Source organism: Leguminivora glycinivorella, chromosome 6, assembly GCF_023078275.1.
Source record: "Leguminivora glycinivorella isolate SPB_JAAS2020 chromosome 6, LegGlyc_1.1, whole genome shotgun sequence".
Classification (NCBI taxonomy): Eukaryota; Metazoa; Arthropoda; class Insecta; order Lepidoptera; family Tortricidae; genus Leguminivora; species Leguminivora glycinivorella.
This window is the reverse complement of record NC_062976.1, coordinates 10,075,183-10,101,980: the sequence shown is the minus strand read 5'-3', so window position 1 is coordinate 10,101,980 and position 26,798 is coordinate 10,075,183. Positions and strand designations below refer to the sequence as shown.

General features: G+C 37.9%; 3 protein-coding genes across 5 annotated transcripts in view; 1 reads left to right on the top strand and 2 right to left on the bottom strand.

Moving 5' to 3' along the window:
* LOC125226995 overlaps window positions 1-16,544 on the bottom strand; it is a 38,510-nt gene extending 21,966 nt beyond the window's left edge. The window contains exons 1-5 of the mRNA XM_048131186.1: window positions 14,637-16,544; window positions 14,344-14,551; window positions 13,767-13,914; window positions 13,409-13,521; window positions 11,628-11,716 (exon numbers count right to left, since the gene is read on the bottom strand). Coding sequence (XP_047987143.1) covers window positions 11,628-11,716; window positions 13,409-13,521; window positions 13,767-13,914; window positions 14,344-14,551; window positions 14,637-16,375 — 2,297 coding nt within the window. The 5' untranslated portion in view covers window positions 16,376-16,544. The remainder of the gene's footprint in view (window positions 1-11,627; window positions 11,717-13,408; window positions 13,522-13,766; window positions 13,915-14,343; window positions 14,552-14,636) is intronic.
* A 5,496-nt stretch (window positions 16,545-22,040) lies between these two features.
* Window positions 22,041-24,305, top strand: LOC125227113 (cyclin-Y-like protein 1). Its single transcript, XM_048131326.1, has 2 exons — window positions 22,041-22,163; window positions 22,271-24,305. Exon 2 carries the CDS (start codon window positions 22,392-22,394, stop codon window positions 23,400-23,402), a length of 1,011 nt encoding a protein of 336 aa, XP_047987283.1. The 5' UTR covers window positions 22,041-22,163; window positions 22,271-22,391; the 3' UTR covers window positions 23,403-24,305.
* An 888-nt stretch (window positions 24,306-25,193) lies between these two features.
* LOC125226799 (mitochondrial assembly of ribosomal large subunit protein 1) overlaps window positions 25,194-26,798 on the bottom strand; it is a 133,645-nt gene continuing 132,040 nt past the window's right edge. For 2 of the 3 annotated variants that reach the window (XM_048130902.1, XM_048130903.1), the window contains 2 exons: window positions 25,873-26,133; window positions 25,194-25,398 (listed from right to left, as the gene is read on the bottom strand). In XM_048130902.1, coding sequence (XP_047986859.1) covers window positions 25,229-25,398; window positions 25,873-26,133 — 431 coding nt within the window. In that variant the 3' untranslated portion in view covers window positions 25,194-25,228. Of the gene's footprint in view, window positions 25,399-25,872; window positions 26,134-26,212; window positions 26,598-26,798 lie in introns of those variants that run through there. The other variant, XM_048130901.1, reaches the window with a different exon arrangement.

Below are 26,798 nucleotides of genomic sequence, written 5' to 3'. Positions count from 1 at the left end.
TCTTATTGACTGTAACCAAGGACGATTATAAAGGACCAGCAGAGTCCATACTAAATACCGTACCCCGTTGGCAGCCGTAAATCTATGTCACTAGATGTCACTAAGAGTGTCATTTGAATAAAAATGTCGTTTTTTTTTAAAATACGCACGCGGTAGTTCAACGGCATTACAAGTGATACAGTGAAAAGTATATAGATGACGCTAGGGGCCCGTGTCATGTTTCAGTCCCTGTTTACAACGCAAACCATCGTTCTTATTTTGAATTATGACAATCATGCAAAAGAGTACCATACTGTCAAATTTTCTATCTCTTTCATTTTGAGCGTGACGTCAATGATTAGTAATATTACTTTCAATATATTTAAAATTTAGATTTTAATGAGGCCATTTCGAACGGTGTTTATGATAGATATCATGTTGACAATCAATCTCCAGACCGTCTCGCTCATACCAATCCTATCCTATATTTGAACGAGTGCGACCGAAACAGTTGAGTATTATTGAAGATTTTTGAATGCCTAAAATCTTATTGGTACTTAGTTGTCGAAAGCCCGCTTTGTCCATAAAGTGTTGGCGCGACGTCAAGTGGGTGATAGGCGTACGAGCAAGTACGCGTTGGATGGTCGACTACTATGCGCAGCGGTTTTTACGCGTACTTACGGTGACACACAATCGAAAAAGGTGGTCGAGCCATAACTACGCATACCTGCTCGTATCGTACGTTTATCACCCACTTCAGACTGCGTTTCGATCGGCGTTTAGCGTCAATGATTATCAGCTCGGCTTCATGGCTTTACGAACCTTAGCTCGGACCATCGAATATGAAACTTATAAACTTCTTTATACACAAGGGTATAAAGAAGTTTATAACCAGGTGCTCCATGACACCATTGCACCAATCTGTCGCCAGCACCGCTACACTTCAACGGCCAAGTCACACAACATCCATACTAATATTATAAATGGGAAAGTGTGTGTGTCCGTTTGTTTGTCCATCTTTCACGGCAAAACGGAGCGACGTATTGACGTGATTTTTTAAGTGGAGATAGTTGACTGGATGGAAAGTGACATAGGCTACTTTTTATCTCTTTTTATATCCCCCCACTTCCTTAGAATGGAGGATGTAAGTTTGTGGAGAGATTTTCGAATTTAACGCGAGCGAAGCCGCGGGCAAAGGCTAGTTAACTATAATAATAAAGAAATCGCAGTAAGGAACTTTATGTAGATTTCATTACTTTTTAGAGATAAACAAGCAGCTCCATCGAGACGGCTATTTTTTACAGAATGTTTTTGGTGGGATATACATAGGCATAGGTATATAACACTAGCAAGGTATCTATTGTCTTAGTCCGTTTTCACATTATCCGATCCGATATCGGATGTCGGAAGGATTTAAATGGAAAAAATCCAAGATAGCGCCTGTAATGTATGGGGTATCAGTCCTACATCCGATATCGGATCGGATAATGTGAAAACGCATTTAGTCTCATTAATTATTACTTATATCAGAGCTTCACTAATTATTTCCTTTTATTCATTTATTATCTCAGTTTAGGTTTATACGAGTACCAAACGAGTATAGTATACGAGTAGAAAATATATTACCAAAACAATACAAACTATCATTAATTTATTATAAAAACGTAATCCAAAGTGCCACACCTGGCGGCCTAACTATCGGCGTTGTGTCCAAGACGAAGCCTGACCGACGAAGCTAGCAAGTCTCTCTACATGTTAGCTGAAATACTGTCAAACCATTCACTGTGATTACTCAGATTATTATAAGCAAAATGATCTTCGAATGAACTTTCTGGACAATTGAGATGCATGGGCGCAGTCGAAACCAGCTCGCCCCTTCAGCCGTGTCCCGTTGAAAATCGGAAAGATTCTTTTCCTTAGCACATTAAATTTAATGTTTACAAATTGGATTCGCCTTCTGTCACCTAAACTGGTAATTTTATGTATGAGGTCATTGGTCATACAATTATTAATTTATACAGTTATTAATTCTGTATCTCTACTCGCATTGCTGCTGCGATTCTAAAATATTTAATATCCATATATTATGAATATTCAATAAATCATACAATGACATTTGTGATGTGACATGGATGTCAGATGTCACTGGATGTCACATCTGTTGGCACAATGATTGCGTTTTGTTGAACGTATTTGAGCTCAACATATAGGTTTATTATCACTAAGTATATTATATTAATGAACAACGAAACGGATGTGACATTTTCCTAGTCCACCAACGTCATCTAGTCATTTTATTTGGCAATAGTTAGACAACATGCGAACAAACTTAGCCAGCGAAGCGATCACAACTACGTCGAGGCCGACCAAAAAATATAATTTGTAAAAATTATGTTTTGAGCCAATATTTTGATATTAAAATAAAGTTTTTTGATAGTTATTCATAGTATAATATAAAAACAAGTAAACATATGTGTGAAAATATGTTTTTTTCCACTCCCGGGTTACGAAACAACGCCATCTAGTTTTAAAGCAAAAACTAAGCTTTTTTCAGGGGTACGCTTTTTTGTATGGGCTATATCAGTCTAGTATTAAATGGTCCTTGCTGTAACCTATCAATATTGGTATCACTTTAAAGTACAATGAAAGCCCTTTAAGAAAAAGGTGTACAACTTTCTTAAAAATAATAATCGCCAATCTACGATGGTTTTAAAAAAAAGGGTAACGATGCGATTTTAATGGGTCTCTAGGTGTGCTACCCTAGACGGATTTAAAAGGAAGTGTAAAGGTGTCATGTGGATCATTTGCACTCCAAAAGTCACCGAGGACACTACTGAACACTTGCAGAATGAAAAAGCCTTCATAATACGGGTACAACTCCAGAAAAGGCAGCTCAAGTGGTGGCACTGCTCCTAAATGGACTACGGCAGTAGCAAGTTGCTGAACGCCTAAGCATAAGCCGTTTCCGGGTGCGACGAGGCTTGCTGCGGTTCCTGGAGATCTGTGGCTACATTAGGAAGCCTGAATCTGGGAGAAGACGCTGCACCACCGCTAGAGAGGACCGGTACATTTGTATCGGCCTCTTTGCGGAACCGCTTTCGGACCGCTGCTGGGCTGCAGATGTTACCCCGAAGAGCTGGCAGGGGCCCCCAATTTAAGACATCGAATTGCCAGAAAGAATTTTCGCGAGGTTTGGACGTTGCAGCAATGGAGGAAAGTTTTGTTCCCCGATGAGACGAGGGGGTTCATTTACACAAACGACGGACGCAAGAGGGTGTACAGGAGTCAAGGAGAGCAGTTTACACCAGTCTGCACCGAAGAAACAGTCAGAAACGGGAGCGGCTCGTGCATGTTCTGGGGCGGCACTTCCATCGACGGCAAAACGGATCTCGTCTGCGTTTCCCGCACTGGCTGTGGTCGTTTTGAGGGGTCCTTAACTGCTGGCAGTTACATTATGGAGATTTTTGAAGAACATGAGGTCCCATACGCTGAGTTTGTTGGACCTGACTTCCAATTTATGCACGTTAACGCCCGTTGCCATACTGCCTTGACAGTGCGGGAATCCCTGCATGAGGTCGGAATGTACCCTAATGGAGTGGCCAGCAACGAGTCCCGACCTGGACCCCATCGAGCATCTCTGGGATGAGTTAAAACGGCTTGTTTGGTCGCGGGATCGTGCTCCAGCCACCCTCGACGAGCTGGAAGCCGCAGTTATTGAGGAGTGGGATAACATTCTTCAAAAACGGATCGTAACACTGATTAAAGGTCCATAACTGATTGCCTGGAAGCTACACGAAGGGCGAGAGGGAGAAAACACTAGGTTTTAAGTTTCGTTTTAAGTAATTTTTTTCGATATTTGTTGATTTTATTGTCTTTGATTTTTTTTTATTTTTAAACCTGAATGCACGTTAACTCCTTTTTCCTGAAAATTTTAATTTTTTGTGAAAAATGTCATGAATTATATGGCATTTTCCAATAGAGCGTTAGATTACCTTTCAAATAAGGCCACATAGTCATACTTTTCCTTGTATAATATAAGTTTTGGTGGGTAGCTGTCAAAAAGTTTACAAGTCATCTTTATTTACTTTATGTAAATTATTTAAAATAATTAAATTAAACACAAAATTTTAGTCAAAATTTTAACTTTATTAAACAACTAATTAGTACCAGTGTGGGCACAGATATTTCATGCCATTTGAGTGATTAAATACAGTCTACCTACCAGTTGACCTTTGCACCCATTACTATCACTTGACACTCAAACACTTTCTTCACATAAACACTGTTGACATGGACGCTATGGATAAAATCCTGGATGGACAGAAGAAACTGGAGATCACCGTCGCCAAACGGTTCAGGGAATTGGACATGGCACTGAAGACAGCGTCACCTACTCATACCACCATCGCCAGCCTCAGCGCGGAGGTGACATCATTTAAGGAGCAGGTGTCAGCTATGCTTGAATTGCTCAGCCAGCAGATCCTCAGTGTGACCAATGCTGTGGATACTCTTGAGATGAGGCATCGCAGGAAGTTTCTGCTCTTTGACGGTATGCTTGAGGAGGCCAATGAGAACATCACAGATTCTGTAGTCAAAACATGCCAACAAAACCTCCAGTTACCGGAGGTAACTAGAGACTCCATCACCGTCTGTCATCGTCTTGGAGTTAGAGCTGACGGCCGCCCCAGATCTGTTCTTGTTAGGTTCACGGACCAGCATATGAGGAATACTGTGTGGCATAAAAAGACATCACTGAAGGGCTCCTCTACTGTCATTTCTGAGTTCATGACCAAGCGGCGGCGAGCAGTGTTCATCTCAGCAAGAAACCACTTTGGGATGCGCAATGTGTGGAGTCTTGACGGCAATATATATATTAAGCTGCCTGGTGGTAAGAGAGAACGTATAACCACAGCAGAGCAGCTCGAGGACCTGTCGTCTAAGTATGAGTCAGTTAGGACCACGTCCGCGCCGACCCCCACGGCCGATGCTGCTGCGACTGATGGAGCTTCTGCGCCTGCGCCGGCGGTAATTACTACTCCGGCGCCTACAACAAACACTATGTCAGCGCCACAGGCAGCCGCCGAGCCGCCTAAGGCTATGAGAAGTGCGAGACGAAAGTGATTTGTATCCGTAGCGTTATATTGTTGTTAATCTTGTTGGGCATGTGTTTCCTTTTTGCAGAGCGCACTGATAATTTGATCTTCAGGTTAGATCTACCCACAGATCTACTCTTTTGTTCCTTTAAATAATTAATTCAATGATCTACCGTAAATACGTCACATAAATACGCAATCGCAAACACCAACTACTAAGATCGCAAATCAAAACTGACATTGACAGCTGTAGCTGTCTGTCATTCATTGCGTTCTGTTACTGCATAGTGCGATCTCTGTTAATTTTAATTTCTTGTTTTTTTATCATTTTTTTTTGTTCTTTTTATGCCTACTCTTAGATTATATATGTCTACGTTTATTTCCTGTGTCATGTATCTTAGTTTTTATTGTTACATACTTGAATTATTCATTGTGTAAACGGTCAACTGGCGGGTCAAACCGAAATAAGTTTTGCGTGCTTCATTGCGTAATTTGCATGCTTTATTATATTAGTTAATGTTTATATATATTTATTTATAGCTATATAGTATATTTTTGTGTACCTATTTCTATAAACTGTTATGTCAGATGACGAAACATACCATTCAGCCTGTGATTTGTCTTCTTCTTTTCACTCTCTTGATTGCTCAATATCCACGCCTGACACCCTTGGTGACTTCGTAACACGCACTTTCCAAAATGCTCATAAACACTTGAATGTCTGTCACCTTAATGCCCAAAGCATTCCTTGTCATTACCAAGACCTACTCGAAACTTTCTCTGGTTCAAAGGTACATGTAATTTTAATATCTGAATCTTGGCTCAAGCCTAGTTTAGCTTCTACTCTGTACTGTCTACCCGGCTACGTGTTACTGCGAAACGATCGAGTGGGCAAAGGGGGGAGGTGTTGCCATCTACTTGCGTAGCGAACTGTCCTATAGAATTCTCTCCTCGTCCCCTACACAATTCTCTAATTCTTTGGAACACTTGTTGATTGAGGTTACCATGCAAGGAGCGAATGCCGTCCTTGGTGTTGTGTACTGTCCTCCTACTTTAGACTATTTTTCAGACTTCGAGACACTACTTCACACAGTCAGCACTGAGTATAAACATATTTTAATTATGGGCGACTTTAATACCGACCTTTTGAAAAGCAATTCTAGATCGCGTAAGTTGAGGGTAGCCGCAGAGTCTGCCGATATGACAATTCTTCCACTCCAATCTACGCATCATAATACTGACACAACCGATACTTGGCTAGATCTCATTCTTACTGCTTCTGTGGATCATGTGGATCAGGTTGGTCAGTGCCCGGCACCCGGTTTCTCACACCACGATCTAATTTTCGTCAGCTATCGTGTTAGGCCTCCCAAACTGAAACCTAAGACAGTAAAACTCCGTAGCTTTGCGAAATTAAATATCGATGCATTAAGACGTGACGCGGGAGCTCTTGACTGGTCTACCGTTTTAACTGCTTCCTCAGTAAACGATGCGACTGTTTCGTTCAGCAAGCTAGTTTTAAATTTGTATGATTTGCACGCACCTCATCGTAGTGTCAAGCTGAAGCGTCCACTTGTTCCGTGGATTACAGAGGCTGTACGGATGGCAATGACAAGGCGGGATCGTGCGTTCCGTAAGTTCAAACGCGAACGTTGTGAAGAGAACTGGGTGACTTTCAAAAAGGCTAGGAACAAGTGCAATCAGATGGTGAGATCAGCAAAGCGCAAATATGTTCACGACAATATTGCTTCTTCCTCCACAGCAAATACCTGGAAATTCTTGAAAACTCTAGGCATTGGAAAGCCTGTAAACCAGACTAATTCCTCTTCTTTTTCTTCTTTCTCTATTAATGATATTAATTCGCATTTTGCTAAATCTTCCAATTTAGATCCCTTTACAATAGATCGAAGTGTTTCAGAAATAAATGCCCTGCCTCTTAATTCCATAACTCAATTTACTTTCACCCCTGTCACTGCTGATGAGATAAGTAACGTTATTTCATCTATTAGATCGAATGCTACTGGTCTTGACGATATAAGCCGACTAATGATTGTTCATATTTCTGAAAGTATTCTACCTGCTCTCACTTATATTGTCAATCTATCGATGTCTACTGGCACTTTTCCTTCTTTGTGGCGGAAAGCGTACGTAATTCCATTACCTAAGAAGGCTAATCCTAGTGAAATGAAAGACTTTCGGCCTATCTCTATACTACCTTTCTTGTCCAAAGTTTTAGAAGCCATTGTCCATAAGAAATTGTCTGCTCACATCTTCAACAACCAGCTCCTATCTCCTTATCAGTCAGGTTTTCGCTCTGGTCACAGCACGACTACCGCATTGCTGAAAGTTGTTGAGGATGTTAGATCAGGCATGGAGACATCTCAGTTAACAGTGCTAGTCTTGATCGACTTTTCCAATGCGTTCAATGCAGTTAATCATGACTTGTTACTTGCTACATTAAGACACCTAAACATCTCATCAACAGTGACAGAGTGGTTTTCTTCCTATCTTCAGGATCGTCATCAGGCGGTCAGGGCGGATGATGCTATCTCCGATTGATGTGAACTGACTTCTGGCGTTCCTCAGGGCGGCATTCTGTCTCCTCTCCTTTTTTCTGTCTTCATAAATCTAATCACTTCTAGGATCCTCTGCTCTCATCATTTATACGCTGACGACCTACAAATATATACGCAAACTGATTTAACTCGTTTAAAACAAGCAGTGACGAAAATTAATAATGATTTGGCCAATATCTCTACCTGGTCTCGTAATTTCGGCATCAATGTTAATCCGGACAAATGTCAAGCCATCATATTCGGAAGTCCTCGCTTGCTTTCTTTAGTAAATGTCGATCAGTTGGCTCCGATCCTTTACGCGGGCAGTGTGGTTCCTTACGCGCCGGAAGTGAGAAACTTGGGTCTATTAATGGATAGTGGTCTGTCTTGGGCTCCGCAAGTCTCGGATGTTTGTCGCCGGGTAACGAATATGCTGCGGTCTTTTTACAGGCTTAAACACTTTTTGCCGGTTAGCACGAAAATGCTCCTTATTCAGGCGTTAGTATTGCCTGTAATAGATTATGGTGACGTATGTTATTCAAACATTACGCAGGAATTACTAAATAAATTGGATCGTTTGCTTAATAACTGCATCCGATTCATCTACGGGCTCAGAAAGTACGACCATATTTCCATCTTCCGCCGAAAACTAAACTGGCTCCCGATCCGCGAGCGTAGGTCGTCTAGAATACTTTGCATGCTCTATACTATCCTGTTTGATCCAGCCGCACCAGACTACCTTCGATCTAAATTTCAATTTATAACTCCTCGTCCCGATTGCGATCTTCGTAAGTCTCGGAGCCTTAAGCTCGCTATCCCCCTCTATCGCACCGGGTTCATGTCCAACTCCTTCGCTATGCAGGCAATTCGTCTTTGGAACGATCTCCCTCTCGCAATACGACAAGCACAGAGCAAGTTTTCCTTCAAACGTCAATTACGTAAACACTTCTCGCAGGTACACCAACGTTGTTAGACAGTAATGGTTAAATGGGTACTATATATATGTATATTATATATTTTAGTTAGTTTATGTATGTATATGATTGTACTTATTTATGTATGTATATTGATGATGCATATAGTATTTAGATAGTGACTTATATCTATTTAAATTTCTGTTTTATTTTCCGCACCAATTGTAAGTTTCTGTTTGGTCCAATGGTTGACTGGTAGAGAATGCCTTAAGGCATTAAGTTCGCCATTTGTACTTTATGTTGTGCAATAAAGGTTAAATAAATAAATAAATAAGGGCTATAATCGCTTGAACGAAACCGATTGAGAGGTGCGGTTTTTTTGACGCTGAGTGTATTAAATTTGATATAGACACACGAATATCTATTAACAAATTTCTGCAAAAAATTATTTAAAACTTCATTTATAAATACTACGTGACAACTACAGGGGGAGGGGGGGGGGATCTCGGCATATACTACGCTTGGTCACGCAGGGGGGGGAGGGGGTCAAAAAACGGCACAAATATGGTCACGTAGTTTGGGTATGTTCCCTAACCTTCTTGCTGTACGTACTGGCAGCTAAGAATTCGCGGTTCATATTTGACTAAAATTTGACACGAAAAGGGATGGGTTTATGTCATACATTAAAGAACCAAGCATAAATAATTTTAATTTTATGCATATTAAAAAATAACTACATAATTAATTTGTTGTTATGAAGTAACAACCTACATATGAAAATAATAATTATGTCTTACACGTATGCCGCTATAATAAGTATTTTTATGGCTAGATAAATTCAATTTATATCTGTAATCAATGTACAGTCACGTTCAGGTTGTTGTCAGTTGCCATCTATTGTTAACAAGTGTTAAACGTATCTATAAATAATATCTGTCAGATAAATGTTAGCTGTCACTGTAATTTAAACGTGTGATGAAAAGGATAGTGATAACTTTATCTGGTAGATATATTTATCTGGCGACTAAAAAACCGGCCCTTGAATATGTTATTACTTAGATGTCGCCACCGAAAGATAATAACATAGAACACTACTTTCAAACAAAATGCCAGCCGAAAAGTGGTTCCAAAATCATAATACGCCGTACTGACACTGGACGTCACGTCTATTTCTATTCTACAACTTTCTAAATTAACACGTTTAGGGACGCTTAGTGACGTCATCTGTCATAGACCAAAGGAAACAAATGACTACGCGTATGCTATACCATACGTGTCCACGAATGTGTTCAGATTGGCCGGTGACACAAGGTCTGTGATCAAAATAATCGAACTCCTATGCCACTGACACGTACGTGTATTTAAACAAGTTTACTGGCCTATGTCGGCCGCACAGCAGGCAGGCAAACATGGTCGCGCGATATTAATAAAATTATACAAAAATGAAAGTTTTAAAATATCAATGGCTCTTAAAAATATTGCATAACATCATCCCCCTACAAAAGTAGCTCGTACAAAATAAATCGAAATAATTATGATCCTCGCCAAATTACACATGAAACTTAATCCCATATTTTTCTCCGTATTTGTTGGAACGACTAGCACATGATATTACAAAACAGTACGGCATATTCTTTTTGTAAACATATATTCTAAATATGCCGTACTACGACTGTTCCGACTGGCCGCCATTAGCGCACTGACAAGCTCCGTGGCACAATTTTTAGGCCCCGCCCACCGTGGCACAATATTCGTGGGGTCATTTTTGAGAGCTCTTTAGACATCTAGGTATATTAACAATCGCTGATTTAAGGTAGTTGCCATCCATGTGGCATTCGATTTTTCCACCCTGTATTACTATGCATCAGACACATATAACTCCGTAATACTCGATCCTCTTTGCTGTGCATTTAAGGGTTAAGGTAGTTACATATTTTTAGCATTAGCGTCGAAACCAATATAGTATAATACTTTCTAGAGAATTGCAGAGAAAATTCCGTTCGGCAAGAATAAACAGAATGCGTACACGCAGTATATGCGCCTGTCGCCTGTTGTACCTACTTATTACCAGTTTCTAGTAATGTACCGAATTCCACAGCGCCATCTACATAACCTCTCAAATATATACAAAGAATATAATCATCTTGTTTTACTTTACGCAATGTACTTTGTAAAAAATATTTTAAAGAATTTATACATAGGAGTTCCTTGGGATATTGAATAAAAAAGGATATAAAATGTAATATTGTTTATTGAACATCAAACAATGGAAGTTTTTGGAAAACATTTCTGTACGGGTAGCACACAATTCCCTAAGTTTTCATTCTAAGTCTATTATAGGCGGACAGTGGACAATCAATTCACAATTCATATAGATCCACTTCCTTATATTTAGTAACAACTGCTAGCTCCTGGGGCATACAATCTTTGTTATCCATTGTAAGCTCCTCGATGGCTGGAAACGTTTCATATCCAGTGCCATGTCTGTCGAAGTCATATTCTGATTGTTCATTATATCTTCCATGTCATTACGTATGTCAATCATAATTGTATCGGAGTCTCATTAGAGCGTAGCGAGTCAACGACCAACGGTCTATTCGAGGCGAGGAACGTCCGACGACGCCATCAAGTGGCAACGTATCGGCAGAGCTTTCAGCGACGTGGTCTCTATCCCTGCAGGCGTCCCGAGAATGTCCCCTCTCAGTTTATCGAACGCGATCAGCGACGACCAATTAAATCATAGGATTCCATCCAAGCGTGCCTTTCTATAACATTTTGTAGAAAATAAAATCAAATGTCTCACTCGTGACAATCTTGTTTCTGTTGAACCTACATTTAACTTACAATAAACCAGAACTTAGATGTTCCTCTAACAATAGTAATTAAAGTAAAAGATAGGTCTTCAAAATGAATTAGTGAAACCTGGAAAGAAAGATCGCTAGAGCGACAAAAGATTAGTTGAGATGAGAATGAAGTGTTTGTATTAAAAAAATGTTGTGAGATTGTGAGTGAAGATGTGTATGTGTGGTATGTGTGTGAGTGTGTTTGTGTGTAAGATGGATGAGCGAGTGTGGGACGGACCATGCTAGTGGCGGCGGTGGGTGCGGCGCAGCTCCTGCATGCGGCGCTCATGCTCGGCCATGTGCTGGCGCCGCTGCTCCTCTTTTATGGCAATCTGAAAAGGTCAAATGGCCAATTAATCACTATACCCACTCAATAATACTTGCAAAGAGTAAATTAACTGATAAATATTTTTTGATAGTAGCTTTTATCACTGTTTAGAACTAGTTTGACTTGAATTTAAAGGGTGCCAGCTAGCTGTCGTAAGTGCACCAAGAGGATGAGTAGATGCTACCCTAACACAATATGGTTACATTGTTTTATCTGCCGGCGTATCATGCTGCCAATTTTATCACTTATCCACGTGGATAAGACATCTGTCACTCTCACACTGACATACTTGCTGAAGCGTGACGGATACTTTATCCACGTGGATAAGTGATAAAATTGGCAGCATGATACGCCGGCAGGATTCTCCTGCGTCCGTCAGATTAGCTCGACGACACTACGATACCTATGATATGGTATTACCACATTAGCCACCCAAATTACATACCTACATGTCTGTTGACTTAAATAAGGCTCAATTAAATAATGGGTAGTTTTATTATGCTTGCAGGCTGTACCCGAATATAAACGCATTTTCAGATGGATGGCGCACCTACAGTCTGTTTTGTAAGTCATCTTTCCCGAAATTGCGATCTAATTTCAACTCTAATCGGAATATTAATGTTCGAATAGGCTAGTTTCCTACTAGTCAAATCAGCTTCTTTTTACGGCCCAGCCACGACATTGGTCTAAGCGCGACAGCGGTGAGCGGCAGCCATACGTGCGAATGAAAAGTCCCGTCGCTGTGTCTCGCTCCAATGTATGGCCGCCGCTCACCGCTGTCGCGCTTAGACCAATGTCGTGGCTGAGCCGTTAGGGTTCCGTAGTCAACTAGGAACCCTTATAGTTTCGCCATGTCTGTCTGTCCGTCCGTCCGTCCGTCCGTCCGTCCGTCCGTCCGTCCGTCCGTCCGTCCGTCTGCGGATAATCTCAGTAACCGTTAGCACTAGAAAGCTGAAATTTGGTACCAATATGTATATCAATCACGCCAACAAAGTGCAAAAATAAAAAATGGAAAAAAATGTTTTATTAAGGTACTCCCCCGACATGTAAAGTGGGGGCTGATTTTTTTTTTCATTTTAACCCCAACATGTGATATATTGTTGGATAGGGGTAGGTATTTAAAAATGAATAAGGGTTTACAAAGATCGTTTTTTGATAATATTAATATTTTCGGAAATAATCGCTCCTAAAGGAAAAAAAGTGCGTCCCCCCCCTCTAACTTTTGAACCCTATGTTTAAAAAATATGAAAAAAATCACAAAAGTAGAACTTTATAAAGACTTTCTAGGAAAATTGTTTTGAACTTGATCGGTTCAGTAGTTTTTGAGAAAAATACGGAAAACTACGGAATCCTACACTGAGCGTGGCCAGACACGCTCTTGGCCGGTTTTTTTAAGAACTGTCAAAACGATTTGCTAATATGGAATTACTATGAAATACTGAGGAGTGACGTCACGGTCAATTCGTTTACTTTATATTTTTCTCTTTGACTTATTAAATAGTGAAAATTAGAGGAAAATTATGTTTAAATATAACTACTGTCCATATTTTTCTTCTAATTATGTGGTACTTAATTTCGTGCACTGCATAAAATATTTTAAAAGTATAGGAAACTAGCCTATTCTATTGGCGCCGATGTGATCGATAAATCGTACTATGCTTTGAGAAGGGTTAAAATGATGATAGTAAAAAGGTACCATTTCAGCAGATAGCGGCAACCAATATATGCATGGAGTGGCTTTTGTCTTCCGGAATAGGTCATCCAATAGCTTAGCTGGAGCTTCTTCCTCTTTCTTCTTGAATTTCCTTGCTGGAATGAACAATTTTCACATTATTATTACGCACTGCTCAAGTACAATTATTTGTTAGTATGTTAAGGTAAGGTCAGAAAATTTGGTCATGGTGTTTTCAGCAAGTAAAGACCTGTACAGGAGGAATCCAAATACATAATTTGGATCTCTTAATTTGGGATCTAGAAACTTTATTTGAGGAAAACATTCATTTAATGTAAAATCAACATGCATAAAACACTCTTATTTAAAAAGTGTGTCATACCTGGCTCTGGGCTTCTCTCAGGCGTGCGGTGTCGTCGCTTATCCAGAATACGTTCATCTCTTTTGGGTCTGTCTTTGTCCTTGTCTTTCTCATTCTTGCCAAAGTCCCATTCTCGCACTGCAGCCGCCTTCCGCTCCCATGGTTTCTCCTGGAACATTAAAATGATAACATAGTAAATGTATTCAGAAATAACATGAATATCTTCCCTGCTGCAGGGTGAATTTTAAACAAGAATCTCAACATCTGGTGTCTAGACTTTTCCAAATACTGCAACATTTTTTATCCACTTAATAAGACTTACTTACTGGATTGCTATAACCACAAATTAGAAATCTTAAAAGGAGAACATTAGTATAAATTAAGTACAGTATAAATAAACTATAACACAATAAAACAAAAACCTAGCTGACCATTAATAGGTTGTAAACATTTTATTTCCAGATAAGTATTATCTTTTGAGACAACAAATACTTAAATATAAAAAAAATAATACATAGTTTTAAATACATAAATACACAATTGTAGATGTTCTACATACTAGCTATATTTTCTTTAGTATATGAAACAAAATACATACCAAATCCCCTCGTTCTCTTTTCATATCTTGCTCCCGCAGCCAGTCCTCCACTGTGCCGGGTATAGTAGTTGTCTGTGCATTGTCCGTATCCTCATTAGCCTTAGCTTTATCAAATGCCTCCTGAGACGAAAAGTCCACTTGTAGGGTTTTTGGATTTGACACAGGCCAAGTAACTCCATGTAAAGCATGCCTGGTCTCAACTGCTTGGCTGTAACAAAATGAAGGAAACATACATAAGATGATGCTACACATAAAGCAAATATTAATATGGGTAATACTGGGTAAATACTTACTCTTCAGTTTCATATTTAACAAAACATCTTGACTTAATTCTGTCTATCCAAAAACCATCTTCTGAAATTCTTCCTGTCCGTTGTAATAAGTTCTTCAGTTGAGGCAATGTGAATGGCCTGACAAGGTTGGAGATGTACAGAATACACGATTGTTTGTTCCTGGGTGGACTCAGTGGTCGAGCAATAATGCTATCATCTTTAACAATTGATATTCTTCTATTCGCTGACAATGGTTCTCTGAATTTTAAGTTTTCAGGTTCCCTTTCTTCATATTCCTTTTTATGGTGCTCCATGTGATCAGTATTGTCAATGACAATCTTGGGTAAAATAGGTCTGTCAACTTTCTCATTGGATTGAACTCGCTTGTGTTTCTTTTCTTCAATTACCTCTTCAAATTCAGCAGGTTTCACATCAGGGATAATGTCTTTCAATACATCAGTAGAGATAGTTATTGATTTCTGGGTAGTGAGTTTACTTGGCCTCGAGCCCCATCTCCTTTTCCGACTTACAACAATAGGAGCTGCTTGGCCATTGTGTATGGGTTCTTCTTGTGACTGTGTTGAATCAGAACGTTCTAGATCTCTACTATTATTTATCTCCGTTCCATGATCTACTCTCCTCTCCTTCTCTGGCTCTGGAGAAGCAGACTGTCTTTGCTTCTTTTTTACTTTTTCAGAGCTATCTACAACATCATTGTCATTAATAGCTTTAGAACTTTCATTTTGAGAGGACTCTGCTTCCTCATTTTTACTATTATTACTGCTATCTTCACTTTTACTTACCTCATGCTCGCTCGGTGTCTCCTCCTTTTCTTGTGACCCATCAGATTGCTCCTGTGTCTCAGTCTTGTCAGCTTTGCTTTCTGTTGACTGTGTTGTTACTTTCCGTTCATCAGCTTTATCCGATTCCTGGGATGTTTCTGTTGATTCACTTTTAGGTGAATTTTTCTTATCACATTGTTTACTATCTTCCAGCTGGTTTCCTTTAGCTTCATCCCGTGGTGATGCTACTGTTGTATCAGCATCAGAAGTCTTCCCTTCAGCATCAGACTCTTTAGAATGTACCTCAGTATGTGATTGATCACTAGCTGTAGGATTATCTGACTCATTCACTTTATCTTCGCTAGTAGTGGACATGGGAGTTTCATCAGGAACAGTATCACCTGCAGCTCCACTACTCTGTGAAATTTTACGATTTTTAGATTCTGATGGTGTCTCTGAATCAGCTTCATCACCTTGGCTATCTTGGTTCTTCTCAGACTCATCCTTAGATTCTCGCGCAGAGCGTTTGGAGCGATGCTTACTCTTCTTACGGTCCTCGACACCCTCAACACTCGGTGTATCACTGGAACTAGTAGCACGGGAGTGCTTCCTTCGACTGCGCGGTGATCTGTCCACTCGCTCGGGGGTCGACGGAGGCCGAGTTAGACATATTTTCAATTTTTGTATTTCCCCCGTATCGCTGGGAGTCTCTGCTGCTTTTACATGCCACACTTCGTGTGCGTCTTCTGGTGAAACTTCCTTTTCTTTAGTAGGGGTCTGTGGAGGTTTCGTTTCCTGCTCTACTACGGGGGTCGCTTCTGCTTCTCGAACTGGGCTAGCATCCTCCCCGGATTCTTCAGATGAATTAGACTGCTTACGTCGCCTAGATGTTCTGGTCTTTTTTGCCTTTTCCGCTGTTTTTTTCTCGGGAGAAGGCTTTGCTTTCTTGCTAGCTGTACGCTCACTTTTACGACGCATCGTACCAAAAACAGTACTCTGTATACACTACAAATATTTTACTATTATATTATTACACTATTTAAATAGATTAAGACAAATACCGGTGTCTAAGACTCTTTAAATTCACTAATTATCAACTTCAAACAATCTCACAATGTCGCTTCTTTCTCAACGAATGGCCGCCACCGGAAATTCAAGTATACGCCATCTTGTTACTCGTCTATGGTAGGATGATGATTAAAATATTGGGTGAAAAAAGGGCGGGAATCCGAAACAGCAAGGCGGCTTTTTTGAAAATTTTTCATTAATTGGGTTTTAAGTCCTTTTTTACTAGCAAAACCTACATAATTTTGTCATCTTTTTCATTAAAACTAACTACAAATTGAAATTCTTGAAATAAACCTTTGATGAGCCCGGGAAACGGGGGTGCGGGCGGCGGCCCCTCCCCCATGGAAACAGACACCGCCAAAGTTTCTTCAAAAAGAAAGAAAAACAGAGAAACACCGGATTCTGATGATACGTGCACATCACGTAAACAAAAAATGACCCACATACGAAGCAGGCGTGGTCTTTTCAAAGATCACAATCCTATATACGAAGACCTGACCAAAAAGGAATATGCCATTCTATTACAGTCCGATGCCAATGAGGCCACGCATAAAATTCCCATGGACATCCTCAAAGTTAATAGGATACTAAAAGAAGTCACTGGAGTTCAGTATGTTAAAGCAGCGGGTAACTTTTATGTAAAAGTTTATTTTGGTTGTGCCAAAGATGCTAATGCATTTTTATTGAACAATGCTCTATTACAAGCCAACAACTGGAAGGCAACAATCCCCTACGATAGTATTGAATGCCAAGGAATAATTCGTGCTCCCGTTGATCTCAGTGAGGAGACATTACTTGACGAACTAAAAGCAGACTGCATGGTTCTCGGTGTGAAGCGATTTGCCAAAAAACAAGAAAATGGTCAATATAAACCGCTTCCGACTGTTCTGGTGACATTTATGGCTGCAACTAGACCCGACCACGTCATCTATGATCACATCTGGATGCCTGTACAGGAGTACATCAGGCCACTGCTGCAGTGCTTCAGATGCTACAAATTTAATCACGGTAGTGGAGCTTGCAAAAGTTCACAAGTTTGTTCCATTTGTTCGGCAGGACATTTTTACAAGGAATGTCCCACACCTTCTGACTTCAAGTGCTCAAACTGTAGTGGACCCCATTCGGCAGTTTCATATTCTTGTACGGTAAAGGCGGAAAAAATTGCTCAAATTAAGAACAAGATCAGTGGCAAATTCTCTTATGCTACGGCAGCTGCAGTAGCTGTTACACCTAAAAACAATACCAATAATACCTCAAATAGTAAGATGCAAAAACCACCTGCTAAGACTCCTCAAGGACGTGCTGTGATTGCTGATATCCTGAACTCTGATATTGTTCTTAATGCAATTACCAAAACAATTGTAGAGTTATTGAAGAAAAAAGAAATCAATAATACTTCCTCTGGTCCTATCCCTATAACCTCCCAAATGGTAAAAGAACAGCTTTTAACAAGTTTCACAACTTAAATTATGGATAGGTTAGGTTTTAAAGAATTAAAAATACTTCATTGGAACTCCAGAAGTCTATTTCCTAAATTAGGTCAGTTAATACATTTTTTACATAACTGTAATGAGAGTGTTGACATCATACTAATTAATGAAACTTGGCTGTCACCTAGCAAAGTTATAAAATTGCCTGGGTTTACTGTCATTAGAAGAGACTCTAACCATCCCCACAGTGGTGTTGCAATTGCTATCCGTTCCAAACTCAGGTTTAGTGTTGTCAACACTTCATCACAGTACCATTTCCAAAATATTCTAATTACTGTTGACATTAATAATTTTTTTCTAGATTTGTTGTGTGTATATGCACCTCCACCTCCAAATGGTAAGTTTAGTATAGATTTATTAAAAGATTCGTGTTCAAAATTTGTAAGCAATAACCGTCTCATAATAGGTGACTTCAACGCACATCACTCCTCCTGGAGTTCAAGAGTAAAAAATGATGGAAGAGGTAAGGCTCTTCATGCTTTTATAGAAAATTCTGATTTTGTTTGTTTAAATGACGGCACGATCACGACTTTTGCTCCGTTTGGCCAACAAGGTAATGTTTTGGATTTAGTATTCGCATCCCGAGCTCTTAGCTCTAGTTGTTCGGTATCTGTTCTTGATGATCTTCTTAGTAGTAATCACTTCCCTCTGCTCATTGGTGTAGTTTTTGACTCGCCTACTCCAATATCTAAGAGTCCGGGTATTAATCTTCGCCAAGATAATTCACTAGCTAATGTAAATTTCAAAAAGATTGACTGGGCCAAGTTTAAAAAGTTATGTGATGTTGAATATGAAGCTTTTCAGTTTGTAGATAACCCTCTAGAAAATTATACGAAGTATTTGAGTATTTTACATGACATATTAATGACGTTTTCTAAAAAATGTTACCAGTTTAATAAAAATTTAAAAGCTACTCCTTGGTGGAATGAAGAATGTGAATGTGTAGTTTTACGAGCCAAAATAGCCTTACAATCATACAAAAAATATCCATCTGTAGAAAACTACATTTTATATAAAAAATTAGATGCCTTTAAGAAAAGAAAACTATTTGAAATTAAACGAGAGTGTTGGTCTAATCTTTGTTCTTCCTTTAATCGCATGACATCGAGTAAAATTATTTGGGATCACATACGCCGATTCAAGCATGCAAAACTTAATTTAGTTTCATCATCTTCAAATCTGTTTCAAAATCCAGATAATTCGACACTGTTTTTAGACAGGATTGCTTCAGACGATAATCATATATCAAATGGTGACCTTAATGAGTACTTTGAGAATTGTGGCCTCCCGGAGGCTCAATGGATGGTTAACAACTTTTCTTTTAATGAGTTTTTAGCTGCACTAGAAAATAAAAAAGATACATCACCTGGGCCTGATTTCATTTCTTACAGTGTCATCAAAAACTTACCTAATCACGCCAAAGAAGTGTTATTGCAAATATTGAATGATTTATGGCAAAATAATTGTATTCCTCCAACTTGGAAAACACAACACGTTGTTCCAATTCTCAAACCCTATAAGGATCCTAATTGCGTTGAGTCATATAGACCTATTTCCTTAACATCCTGTTTCGCGAAAGTTTTTGAAACAATGTTAAAAAATAGACTAGAGTGGTTTACGGAAAACAGCAAACTTATTCCAAGTACTCAATACGGTTTTCGGAAAGGTAAAAGTACAATAGATAACTTAAGTTGTTTAATTGGCGATGTTAAGAATAACTTTCGATCTAATCAGTATACATTAGCTGTTTTTTTAGATATTAAAGGGGCATTTGACAACATTGATCACGCATATCTTATTAAAAGTTTATCTATATTGGGGTTTCCTGGGCATATTTTACGTTGGTTATTTAATTTTCTTAATAAAAGATCTCTAACTTTAAAAATTCGATCTACTTTAATAGGTTCTAAAGTTTCTACAAAGGGTACTCCTCAAGGCTCTGTATTATCTCCTCTTACATTTATACTAAGTTTGGTTTGTTTTATGAAAGAAATTCCGCATTCTGTTAAGCACTTATTTTATGCAGATGATTTGGTTTTATATGTAAACTGTAATGATATAAAAGTTGGTGAATCTATTATGAACGACTGTCTGCGTAGTATTCATAACATATTAACAAATTCACTAAAACTTGAAGTTAATGTTTCCAAAAGTTCTGTAATTCTCTTTTCTCAAAATGGCTTGCATTACCCTCAAGTTTTATATAATTCTAGCGTTATTCCTGCTCAGTCTTCTGTCAAATACGTTGGCCTATTTCTTGATTATGATCTTTCGTGGAAAACTCATATTGATACTATTTCTAAAAGAGCCGAACTAGGTTTAAATATATTGAAGTCGTTAACAGGAGTAAAATGGGGAGCAGACCCTAAGGTTCTTAAGACTATATATATCGCAGCTATTAGAAGTAATTTTGATTATGGTTGTATGTTTTTTGCTGATGCGAATATCCACCTTTTAAGGAAATTAGATATTATTCAAAATAGGGCGCTACGAATTATTACTGGAGCTATGATGTCATCTCCAATTAATTCTCTGGAGATAGAGGCTGGCATTGTGCCTCTATTTATACGTAGATCTTATATTACTGATAAATATGGCCTTAAGTTAGTTAGTCGTGATAATGAAGTAGCTTATAGATACTTGACCTATGTCAACATACCAAATTATAATTTAGTACCGCTTACTAATTCTTCTTCCATAAGTGGAGTTATAACGTATTTAAATTTTGAATTCCAAGATATAGTGTATTGGTCGCATTTGCTTCCCTGTTTTGAACATGAATACTATGATAGCATGCGAGACGTGGTTGTTGAACTCATCAAATTTGAATCAAAATATGACTTCTTGGAGTTTCTTGATATGAAGACTGATTTTATTAAACTATATACAGATGGATCAAAGACTAAAGATAGGACCAGTTTTGCGTTTTATGATTCTTTTTTGAACTTAGGAAAAGTGTTTGAATGTAGTAGTTACTTTTCTGTATTTTCGGCTGAAGTATTAGGCATAATTTACGCTTTAGAGCATATTAACGATAATTATTTAAATAAAACCAAATTTTTAATTCTATCTGATTCCATGAGCGCTTTACAAGCTCTTAAAAATAAATGTCTAAGTGCAACTGTTAACTATTTAATTTATAAGTTAAGAAGCTGTTTAAGTTCTTTAATAGATAGAAATATAATTGTTGAATTTTGCTGGGTTCCTGGACATTCAGGAATTTTTGGTAACGAGCTTGTAGACACGCTAGCCAAATCTTCTGAAAATATTCAAGTTTGTAATTTAAAAGTACCTTATACCGATTTAGTTCCTTTTGTTAGAGAACTTATGATTAGACGTTGGAATAACTCGTGGTCTAAATCCAAAGAAGTTAAAGGCAAATGGCTAGCCGAAATAGTCCAGGCTCCCAGCACCAAGTCGTGGTTTGAATATCAAAGAAAATATATAGAAAGGAGATTTATTACAACTATATGTAGATTGCGAATTGGTCATGCTCGTTTTCCAGCACATCTTTTCCGATTAAAATTAAGTGATTCCGCTGCTTGTCCATATTGTAATTTTAATTTGTGTAATCTTGACCACATTTTCTTTAACTGTTCTTCATTTAATTTGCAGAGGTTGTTATTTGTTGCCATGTGCATGGATACGGGTTTTCAAGTTCTGCCAAACTCTGTACAGGCTCTTTTAAAATATCCACAATTGTACCCTGTAATTTGTGAATTTGTTATGCACACTATTGGCGCTCTGTAAATAATTTTTAATTGATCGAAACTACTTCTTATTGATTAAACATTGTATTGTGTAGTTACTAAATAGTCATAAGTTTATCATTTAAATATGTGCAATTATTTACTTTTATGTTTAACATAGTAATTGTTATACCTGTACTTAATTGTTTCTTCTGTTTTATTAAATATTGTATGTTTGAGCTGATGGCCAAGTTGCCAATGCTCCCAATAAATTAAAAAAAAAAAAAAAAAAATGATTAAAATATTGCCAGCAATGCGCATCCTGAAGAACCATGAACAACATGATTTCTTTTAGAAAAAGCAAGCACGGTAAAAAAACGCCCAGCAACAAATTTAATGACGTTTGAGTTCTGTCAAATGGAGAGAATCGAACCTCCAATATAGTGAATGATATATTTTCTCTTCTATTATTTTTTGCATTTCAGTGAAATGTGACTAATATTGATCACAATTGTCGAGGTACCTAACTTTAATCGTTGCTTGATGTAATATATGCCACACGTGATAACTGTATGAATATTCATTTCGCTAGAACGTATAGAATTGATGGTACATATTTGTTTCAGATACTATGGGCCTTTTTTGTGATTCTAGTGACTCGGCACGCTATTTACGCGCGTTCAGACACTGGCTGTGCTTGTAGAATGATAACGACTTATCTTTAGCGCTCCTAATTTGCATTCGAAGATGGGTAACCAAAATAGTTGCTGTTGTTACCGGAGCCCTTCGCCGATCCGGAAGGACGTCGTGAAACTGGAAGACTACCTGCCCGAGGGCGAGGTCAGTTCTAATAATATCCAGCACATCAGCGAGCGCGAGCCTGATGACGGCGATATCGACCCTTCGCAAGATCCTATAGCAAAAACCATTTTCATGGAGAGGTCTAAGGCGTCTATAGAGAACGGCATCACCAGAAAGCGCAGCCAACATCAGATTGCAGACAACAAACTCAAAAAAAGCAGTTCTTGTTCTACTATCTATTTAGATGATAGTACTGTGTCACAACCTAATTTGAAGAATACTGTGAAGTGTGTCGCCTTGGCCATCTATTACCATATCAAGAATAGAACATCGGAACGAAGACACGACATTTTTGATGAAAAACTGCATCCATTGAGCAAGGAAGGGGTGAGTGATGACTATGATAAATATAATCCTGAGCACAAACAGATATATAAGTTTGTAAGAACTTTATTTAATGCTGCACAACTAACAGCAGAATGCGCCATCATCACACTCGTCTACTTGGAGCGCCTCCTCATCTGTGCTGAATTAGATATTGCACCATCCAACTGGAAAAGAATAGTTTTAGGAGCCATATTGTTGGCGAGTAAGGTGTGGGATGACCAGGCAGTCTGGAATGTAGATTACTGCCAAATTCTAAAAGACATAACAGTAGAAGATATGAATGAGTTGGAGAGACAGTTTCTTGAAATGCTGCAGTTCAATATCAATGTTCCATCTAGTGTGTATGCCAAATACTATTTTGATCTACGCACACTTGCGGAGGCAAATGACCTTGCTTTTCCCAGTGAACCACTGAGTAAGGAGAGAGCACAAAAATTAGAAGCAATGTCACGAGTCATGGAAGATAAAATATCTGCTGAAATTGCCAAGAATGGCATAAAGAAATGGTCAAGTTTAGACAATGTCAATTCAGGTGCTGGGGTAAGGAGAAGTGTGGCCATATTGTCTTAAATCAGTAGTCATGAGCCAAAACTTTGCAAAAAAGTAAAGCAACCACTTTGGAGTATGTATTTGTGTATTTTGTATGAATATATTTAAATTATATTTAGAAATTTTGCACCAAATTCATAATTTGAACTGTAGCCTTCATTTTGCTAAGTTGAACAGAAACAGGTCTCGATCATATTTTTAAGATCTGACTAACGCAAATTATTAGTTCAGTATTTTGTGGGTCATTTTTTTGTGGAAAGCCAATAAATAGTTGTGGCTGCGTGTGGCAGTGCTACCCTATAATCCTTATGTAATTATTGTATTGATGTTAGTCATGAAAATGAAAGACTTCGAAGCGGTCCAATGATTGTTTTAAATACAACATAACTCTTAATTCTTACAATATTTTATTATAATTTATTAATGTTTTATCATAATACATTTTATGTTTATCATAAATATATTGGCTTCCAATTAATTTTATTATTAGTCCATTAGGAGCACTTGTATATTTATAAATATAGGTTGCTTCCTAAACTATGCTATTTAGTAATAATTAGATTTTATTAGGTAGTGCATCTGCATTTGACTGAAATGAAATAAATCTTGTGATTGTGGAATGAATGTTGTAGTCGACAGCTGTGCTTTTATAATTATTTTACATTGTAACAATGCATTTAGGAATTCAAGCTAGTTCATAAACAAAAATATGCCAAATTGTTATTTTATATATCAAATTATATTAACAGATGGACATTTTATTTCAATAGATATGAATTAATTAAAATTTGTATTCAAATTTAATGTTATTCCATTCTTAGTATACAAATCAGTTGCTGTATTATAATTTCACACAACCAATACTTTATGTATCTCTTAAATAACTAAGCGAAAATAAACGTTTTATATGAGACTTTTAATGGACCACTTATTTTAATTTCTCATAAATTAATTGTGCCATACCAGAAGGTGAAGGATTTGGCAGAGAACCGTACGAGTTGGAGATTGCTCCACCAACAAGAGCACAGCTTTTAAGTTAAAAGAAGATATTAATCAATCATTACTAATAACTGAATTGTCAACATCAAAATGTGATTTTTCCAAGTATTTTACTTAGAGGATACCCTGTACAGTCGACAATCCTTTTAAAATATTTTTTTAATTTAATTTGATAAGCATAGTCTTTTAATCCATTTGCGTTTTTATGTTTGTCCACAACATGATCACCTGTAATTAACTATCGGTTTGGCCTAGTCGGTAGTGACCCTGCCTGCTACGCCACAGTCCAGGGTTTGAATCCCGGTAAGGGCATTTGTTTGTGTGATGAGCACAGACATTTATTCCTATGGATGTTTTCTTGTAAGTATATAAATATTTGTATATTTTGTATATCGTTTTCCGAGTACCCACATCACAAGCCTTCTTGAGCTTACAGTAGGGCTCAGCCTAATATAAAAAAGAAATTAGGGCTTTGTTTCTAGATTAAAAGGATATTGGTACTTCTTAGTTGGTCCTGTTGTCTTGTGACCAGGATGGATTGGAGGAGGACCCTTATAAGATTATAGTAGACTAATTCTCCAAAAGAATTGAATCTATTTCACTTTTTAGAAAATATGATGAAATTTTGCATCATGGCACATTATTATTACTTCTGTAGATGCAAGTAAAATAATCTTTACACCACAATTTAGTATTAATGTAAGCCTTCCAAGCCCAAAAAAGGGTAGCTCAATTTATAATTGGTAATTAAATTAATCATATTTGATATTTTTTTCTTGGATGATGATATAGGTTTTAGTGAAAAGTAGCTAGATTTAAACAATAGTTTTATTCATCAAATTAAATAGCTAAGCTAGTGGCTTGAGGTCTTTCAGATATTCACTATAATTCTGGAATATATCTGCAACATCATGTTTCTTATTCATTTGTTCATCATATTCTGGTCCAACTGCCCACAAAGAGTCAAGATCATAGACCTTTCTTGCTTTTTCGGAGAAAATGTGAAGTGCAATATTGCCTGAAAAAAAAATTGTTATGTAGTTCAATTTTCTAAGATAAAAATTTTACCATAGTCTTTATTATTATTATTTAATAAGCAGGCAGGCAGTTAAAGAACTGATATAGCCTGTATCCAGTGATCATTGTGACAGTAATCATAGCCGAGTTGTAGATGTAATGTGCTTGTCTAGTCTATTTTTAAACTGATTCACATTTTGTGCTGAGACCACATCTTCTGGGAGTTTGTTCCAAGATCTTACTACTCGATTGCTCAAAAAGTGTTTATAAGGGTTACTGTGAGATCTATCACTCTCTAGCTTTAAGTGATGACCTCTCAAACGAGTGTTGTTATTACGCTTGGACATCTCTTGAAATTCCTTGAGGTCGTAATGTCCAGTTAGTATTTTGAATGTCTCTATCTGTATATAGTCTTGGCAAACTTTATCTGAGTAGTCTTGTTAATTATGGATACAGAAATAAAGATAATTAATACCTAAATCCAATGCCATCCATTCCTCGGAATCTTTGCCTTCAATCCTGGGTATTGAGTCAGTTTTGTAACATTTCTTCTTGTAAACTTTTCTGACAAACTCAGCCAGTGCTAAAATATGTCTTTTACTGCGGGCACTGACAACGCAAATATAATCAACATAGTTAATACTTTGAGGAACAGTGGCTACAAATATATCTTTTGAATTTTCTCTTTGGAGTAATGACACTAAATCCTCAATTTCAAAAACACCTGTCTTTCCTCCTGAAAAAAAATTAAGCATGAGAAATAATCACGCCAATTCCTATTGTTATGATAATTTATAGATCAATTATCGCCATACTTTCAAGGTTAACACCATCAAATTCATCACTAAAAATAGGGTACTTTGTATCCTCCTTATATAACTCTTCTGCCGTGTTTTCTATCACGGTCGCATTGCTATCTGTAATGACCTGGTATTTGCTAGCTATTGCTGGAGAGGCTTGGTTGTTTGGCTTCGGCGTTTGCCTAGGATTTCTTAAACAAATCCCGCAGTTAAGTTGCCTAACACTTTCAACAGAATCTTTGAACAAGCTAGCGGATTTACCAAGTAATGACCTTGATAAAATATTTCTATACATGATAATATAATTCACGATCGGCAATATATAAGGCAAATTATCGTCTTTAGAAGTTCTAGTTACTCTTGTTATTTTCCATTGCCCAAAACATAACCTACAATATATTCAAGTCAGCTAATGTCAATGTCACATCGATGGGTCGGGACTGTTCCGGTTTATTAATAAATCGTTGTAATATAAAAGGAACGATTTCTATAAATCTACAAATTATAGACGAGCAACCAAAACTTGGCACTAAAAACCGGCCAAGAGCGTGTCGGGCCACGCTCAGTGTAGGGTTCCGTAGTTTTCCGTATTTTTCTCAAA